This window comes from Apteryx mantelli, chromosome 21, assembly GCF_036417845.1.
Source record: "Apteryx mantelli isolate bAptMan1 chromosome 21, bAptMan1.hap1, whole genome shotgun sequence".
Lineage (NCBI taxonomy): Eukaryota > Metazoa > Chordata > Aves > Apterygiformes > Apterygidae > Apteryx > Apteryx mantelli.
The window spans coordinates 9,644,466-9,651,564 of record NC_089998.1 but is presented as its reverse complement, the minus strand read 5'-3'; the positions used below and the strand labels follow the sequence as shown (position 1 = coordinate 9,651,564).

At 52.0% G+C, this 7,099-nt stretch overlaps 1 protein-coding gene across 1 annotated transcript in view; it reads right to left on the bottom strand.

The window, feature by feature from the left end:
- Positions 1 to 359: 359 nt before the first annotated feature.
- ASTN2 (astrotactin 2) overlaps positions 360 to 7,099 on the bottom strand; it is a 433,335-nt gene continuing 426,595 nt past the window's right edge. The window contains exon 23 of the mRNA XM_067309282.1: positions 360 to 1,088. Within this exon, the coding sequence (XP_067165383.1) occupies positions 851 to 1,088 (238 nt within the window). The 3' untranslated portion in view covers positions 360 to 850. The remainder of the gene's footprint in view (positions 1,089 to 7,099) is intronic.

The window sequence follows — 7,099 nt, the reverse complement described above, 5'->3', positions numbered from 1 at the left end:
GTTCAACGCCGGTTTCGAGGCAGAGCGCCTCGTCTCGGCCACGTACCTGCACCGAACCGTCGCCAAGTCCTCCTCCTTTCCGGCTCGTGACACCCTACGAGCGACCGAGCAGCGGTGAGGCGACGTCAGTAAGAAATACCCAAGAAGCAGCGAGGATGGACTTAATAGGAATCTTTAATGCGCAGAACAAGCTGTCGGGAGCCTTGCGAACGAAGGCTCCGCACGGAGCAGTTCTGTAAACTCGGCGCGTTTAAAAAACCCAGCGGGCCCGCAATGTCCTTGCGCCTGCCTGGCGTTCGCCTCCGCGGCCTCCGCTTTCAGCGTGGTGTCGCCGGCTTCCCGCGGCACCTCCCGGAGCTGAAGGAGCTCCTCCCGGCGTCTCCGGACCCGGCGGCGCCCGAGCCCCCGAGCCCCTCCGCCGCTCGCCGGCAGCGCGTGGGGCTGGGCAGCGGGGAGCACCCCCAGCCCGGCAGCTCCCCTCCGCCGGCGCTCGCCCCGGCCTGGCCCTGGCCTCTATCGGGTGTCTCCTCCTCTCAGGGTTTAGGAGCGTGTAGTCCAGGAAATTCAGTAAGAAAAGATTAAAAAGGAGAGACTTTTATGCTGAGTCAAATTAGGTTTTTTTTTTTCCCTCTTGAAAAATTAAAAAAAAAAAAAGGAAAGGAAATTAAAGTCCAACTTGCTGATTTCTTGTTTCTCTGCCGTCTGTGTGAGAAAGTCCTGCTTGGCCTTGCTGTCCCCTTCCACCCCCTCCGAACCCTTCCCCCAAACCCCACCAGCCACTCAGCATTTCCCGAGTCCTCGACTCCTCGGAGCGCCTGCGCCTCCCGCAGCTCCAGGCCCACACCTGCCCTCACCGCCCCTTGGATTCTCCGTAGGTGTTGCGCAGCATGGAGACCATCTTCTCCTCACACGTTACTTTGGTGTCTTTTAGGACGCTGTACCAGACCATGCCGGGCGGCCGGACTTCCTCGCTGCGGCAGAACAAGTAGGGCATGGTTTCAGTGCGGCTCTGGATGTAGGCGCTGCGTAACAGGGTCGAGCAGTGACTGCTGACTTTCTCCAGCCTCCTTAGGATCAGGTGTGCTTTCCTGGAAGGGCGAAACAGAGGTAGAGACAGAGAAGGGAGTGCAATGAAAAAACTAGGAGCCAGGACTCCTGGTGGCCCTATCTTGCGACAAACAGGAATGATATCTATCGCCTAAGCCATGGCCTTCCCTGTTTTAGGCAGAGAGGAGCTGTTTTGCACCAAAAGTTTGTAGTACATCTACTATTTCGCAGCACCAAACAACTGCTGGAGACAGGACACGGGGCTGGAGGGACCTCAGGTCTGACCCAGCGCAGCAGCGCTCGTTGAACCCCGGGTTCGCTGTCTGCCGCTCTGGGTAGAGGCATCACCGCAGCCGTACACTGGATCCCTATCGCACCCTGCCTCCTGGCCCGTGGCACACGGAGGAGACCCCCAGCACCACGGCTGCTCCCCTGACTCATGAGCACAGCCTTGTGTATGTTCTCAAGTCTCCAGGAGGGAAACGGCCCAAAAGGACCAACGCTAGAAGAGCGAGGAAGAAAAGCACAACACATTAAGACAAAACAAAATAAACCCGTAAGAAACCAAGAATCCCCCTCGTGGGAGTCTGCAAAGTGCTAAATCAAACAAAGGGAGGGGAAGAGGGTTTACTTCAGTGGTCTGAAAGTCTCAAGATCACAGATTATTTCCTCTCCCTCTGGTGCCACAGGAAAGCTCTGGATTTGGGGTTAGGGGATTTTGCAGTTCCTGAAGGAATGTAAATTCCCGATAATGATATGTCAGGGGCAGCGCTGTCAGTCAGCGAGGCATAAACATGGGGATTATTTGATTATGAAAGCTTTATGGTGTTTCAGCCTGGATTGTGAGCTATACGGTCAGGAGGGAGCACAGCTATTTCTGATGTGGCTGCACACCCAAAGGCATCCCACTGATTGAGATTCCAAGGAAGGACTCGCCATGAGTCATCAAAGCGTGAGCTCCAGACCAAAGTGCAGAGACGGAGACAAGGCAAGAGGGCACTCAGGCATCCGCAGCCAGCTACAAATCCCTCCCTCTGGAGCAAGACGACTAGATGAAAGGCTAACAAACCACTGCTCTGTCAGAACTGCGCTCAGAAAACTACCCTTCCCCTCCCAGAAGAAGATGGGCTCTGACTCCTTGTTCCAGGGGAAGAGACCAGCAAGGGAATTCACCCTTCTGGGATAACGCTAAGTCTGAAGGTGGTGCATGTGTATTGGTTTCACATACGAAGGTGAGCCTGAGTAGGCAATTTGAGCCTCATTACCCATTACCTGTATACACACATATATACATACGGATGTCATGGGCTGAGCTGTGCCCAAACTCTGACACAATACCTCTCTACTCACACTCCTCTGCTTAGCAGATACCTGACCTTCTAGATCATCTGTTGCTCCTACTGCAGATCAAGACAAGGTAACACTGCCAACAACAGGTCCTTCGGTGCTGGATGTCCATTGCTGAGAAGTTATGAAATTCCACTATGGAACTGGATGTTTTCAACAAAGGTTGAATGATTAAAGCTCAGCTCAGCAACAAACCAAAGTCTGTGGTGACTGTCACCATGGTAAGGCCAACAGACTTCAGAAAATCATAGTCAGTGGTGCTGGAGGGGACCACAGAAGATCATCTGTTCCATTTCTTTGACAGGATCAACCTGCCCTAGTGCTTCCTGACAGACAGATGTCTAACCTATTCTTAATGCCTCTGATGAAGAAGAGTTTGTCTCCTCAGGCACTCTTTCCAGTGCTTATCCATCCTAAAGCTGAGAAATTGTTTCTTAACATCTACTCCGATTCTTCCTTTCTTCAGTGAAAGCTAAGCAAGCACAGGACCCATGGTCAGCTCACAGGACTGATGTTTATGTGAGCTGACAGTGCTTGAGGGGAACGTATTTGGTCAGAGCTCCCCCTACTTCAAAAAAACCTTGCTGAAAGTCCAAACTGTTTTCATTTCAGTGGGTTCTATTCTTTATAAAATTAGCTATCCATTCGCTATGTATTTTTAAATATATTTTTTACTGTTTGGAGAGGATTCTTTAACAGCAGGAAAATACAAATGCTGGCTATTTTAAAGAGAAGGTGTTCTCTTTTTTTCTTGAAAATATTAGAGGGAATAGAGCCTACAGAAGTACCTCCATGGAGGAGGTCTGACCAGGGCACCCTGCAGAGCTACTGTGTGCAAGGCAGAAGGTGCTGTGTGCAAGGCAGAACGGGGAGGGGAAGGAGGAGGCCTGTAGCAGGTCTGAGTTGGCACCAAGGAGATGGTGCTGAGTGCTTTGGCCTGCTGGGCTGGTCAGGTGAGGGAGCCCTGGCTTGGGCTGCCACCCCACAGAAAGCAGGCTGTGAGGACAAAGCCTCCCCGTACGACGGAGCAGAGGTGCTGACTCCAAGAACACATGATCCAGCAGATCCACTATCATCTCTCCAAGGCCATGGCTCCACAGCCACTTTTATTTAACACAAATCATTGCTATTGCTAAAGGAGAATACTCCCCTCTTGCCCAGCTTGTCCCTGCCCATTCGCGTGTGCTGGGCAGGTGTTTTGGTGGTTGAACACCGTGCCAACGCAGGCAATGCACTGGTCTGAAGGCCAGCCCAGCAACCCCCTGGATTTCCACCCGAATCAGTTCCCCAGGCTGCAAGGCTTTCCCCACCCAGGGGCCAGCACAAAATGGGGAACAGCAATGAGTGGCCAGGACCAGCACTTGAGGCATATCACAATGGTGGGTAGCTGCAGCTTGCCCTAATCCACCTCAGATGATGCCTGGGCTCCCCAGCATGCACCTAAGCATGCCTCTGGGTCAAGCTCTTCTCTTTCTCTCCGCCCTTCTCACTTCTGCCTTCTCCTCCCCGCTTCATCCACCTCTCACTTCTCCCCTGCACAACCTGCTCATTGCTTTCCCTCCCTTTTCCCCCGGCTGTCTCTGCCTTCATAGGTTCACTACTCTCTCTGCCATACTTCCAGCATCTTTTAGATACTGCAGAAAATGACCACGCTGTCCTTGCTCCCTGGTACATATACAGGTCTCTTGGCCAGCCAAACATTCCCATGTGTGAGGAACAGCTCGCGGTGGCAAGATGTCCGGGGGTAAAACCGCCCAGAGCTGTTGATGTCCCATTTGCTGGAGGCTGTGCTCTTTTTGGAGCTGGTCTCAGTACACCTGCTGCATTTGCAGTCGTGCTTGGCGCAGTCGGCCCCGGGAAACGAGCGGCGTTTAAATGTGGGAAGCAGCGTACGATAGGTTGGCCCTGGGAGGATGCTGACAACACAGCGTACCGTGGACAAGAAGACAGGGTAATGCGGAGGGAAGGAATCAGGTCCCACGCTTTTGGTATCCTCACACCGGCGTCAAAGCCCCAGTTCGATGGGTTTCACTGCTTTGAGACTGAGTCATTTATTTCAGTGGGGTAATGAAGTCATGCGTAAATGTTAGATTTAGCTTTTGGCTGTCAGCTGTTCCCTCTTAAAAAAAAGTAAGAAGGAGAAAGAGAGAGACAGAGCGGGCGAGAGGAGGGGTGAGAAAGAGAGAAAAGCTTTCTGGTGAAGGCTGGTAATAAATTACAGGAGCAGTTCTTGGGCTGCCAATTTAACACCATAAATCAAGCCCTGGGTATTACCCAAGTGCTCCCTGCGGAGGGCTGTCGGGTCAGAACGACCACCTTTTCAAATACTGGAAATGAAATCTTCCTAAATGCTGACCAACCTCATCCCTGCCAGAAACAGTAATTTATTGTCTTATTAAAGGGCAGGAATCAGGAGAGGACGGCAGGGGAGTGCGGGGGGGACCATTCTCATGGCCGCCCATGGCCAGATCTGTTCTCCAGAAAATCCCCACGCTTTCGCCCCTGTAAAGGGATGAAGCAACGCTCCTCCCTCTCACCCCGTAACCCTGGCCCGAGTCTGGGGCGTCCCCGCCTTGGCGCGAGCCCGCGGGCGCCCACCCAGCCTGCCACGCTGCAGGGGCAGTTGTTCTAAGTCGGTGCCAGCCAGCGACTGATTCTGGTCTCCATTTAAGTGAAGGATTTAGGAGGTCACAGCCGCAGTCATAAATGATGAAGAGGGGGATTAAAAATAGTGACTGCTCTGCACGGCTGCTTCCCTCGCCGGTACCTCGTGGCAGCAGAGTGCGAACGGTGGAGGAGAGAAAAGGGGAGGGCAACGGGTGTCTGCTGCGGGGGCACTCCCCAAGCGCTCATGCCTCACTTAAAGGCACCATGGCAAGGGAGTGTGTTGCAGTGGGGACAGCACGAGACAAGGCTCTGAGACCCCCCGTTGCCAGGCCTGGCTCTAGAAGGGCATGTAGAAGAGCAGAGGACATGTTACCTCCTGCTCTGCCCAGAGCCAGGTGCTCCCCAAGGGAGGGACTTCACCTTCCCCTGCCCATGTTCATCCCCCAGCTGCAGAGGGGACAGCGTTTATTCACCTTGATGGCTGGTGCAGGATGAGAACTTATCCAGAGCCAGCAAAATGCTGCCCTACCTGACCTAGGAGAAAGTCAGGAGACCATGAAGAAGCAGAGAAGTAATGACACCTGGGCTGGAGGGAAGGATAAGCTTTCCAGGGCTGCTGCAGGGAGAGGGTGGCTGCCTGGCTGCTGTGCTCCCATACGGGGTGATTTTGTCATAAATTCAGATTTTTCCACTCTACTGAGAACTGACCTGGGTCTGTCAGACCCTCGTCTGGGAGGATAATGAGTCTGGGACTCAATGGCCTCTTATCACCACCTCCCATCAGTACATTGCATTCCCCCTCGGTACCAAAAGGCAGCTGCTTGGGAGATCGTGCACTGCTGAGGATATTTGTCTCCTGCTGCTGCCATGGCCTGTCTGCCCAGGCAACTTGCTTAAGAGAAGGAGAGGCTTCAAGCCTTGGGCACATCCTGACCCGGTTGCTCCTGGTAGCCAGAAGCAGGGGCATGGAAGGAAGATCTTAACCCTCCTGCTTATTTCTCTCTCCTCCTCCTGAAAGCCAGGCCCTGTTTGAAGTGGTCGTAAGAATAATACATAAGAAAAACTAATAAAGAAATATCCTTGTTGCTGTGTCAGGAAGCACCGTTGATGAATAGATCCAAAGATCTGAATGCACAGTAGCATTAAACCTTCACTGGTTTAGATAAATTCTTCTGTTCTGTTGGAACAAATTAACTTCGCAAGATTCACTTGGTGTCTGTAAGGGGAGCAGGAAAGGGGTTGTTGTTGCTAAAGGAGACTAGCAGGACAGAGCAAGCCAGGTGCCAAGATGCTGCTGACCACAGAAAGTCCTGGTTTAGGGCCACCTATGAGCTAAGTTTTTAATGTCTCCTTAATGTAAACCGTCTGGTTGGGACATCTGGCTGTCAGTGTGTCTTCTTGCAAGCAGCTGTTTGTAGTAACCTGTGGCTTTCATGGAAACTGGGCTCATGAGGAATCCTGTGTGATGTATTTATTACATGGAGGCAATCAACTTCCCTCTGGTCGCTCAGTTTTATGAGCGAACATTTACTGTGATTCTGAGACTCATCTGATAAACATTTCAAGGTACAAAAATGAATGTCCCCTTGGGAAGGAGAGCAGTCCATCAATTAAAATCGTGTTACGAGATGGTGTCCCTTGGCAAATCTTCACTCGCCTGCCGCTTTGTCAGTGCCTTCGTTTCTGTCCAAGATCCCTGAGAAGCAAGGCTAGACGATGGCGCTTCGTTCTTGGCAAGAGCCTGGCACTGGCTGCAGTGGCATTTATAAACGTTTTCTCTAGGCTGTAAGTCACATATTTCTCAAGTACGTAACAGGGACATGTGAGCTCTGCTAGGAGATCATCTGGCTGGCCGTGGAAGGCAGACTGCAGCAGAACTGACCACTGACTCCAAATGTCACTTGGTATACAGTGGGGCAATACAGGCAATTTAAATGTCACCTTGCAAATGTCTTGGCTTGATGCAGGTATCAGGCCAGATAATATCCTTAAATAAATGTGTTGGATCTCAAGTAACGGAGGAAATAAGGACATGTAAGAAGGGGAGGATGGCCCCCAGGGATTTATAGAGAGGAACAATTAAAAAGGACAAACAACT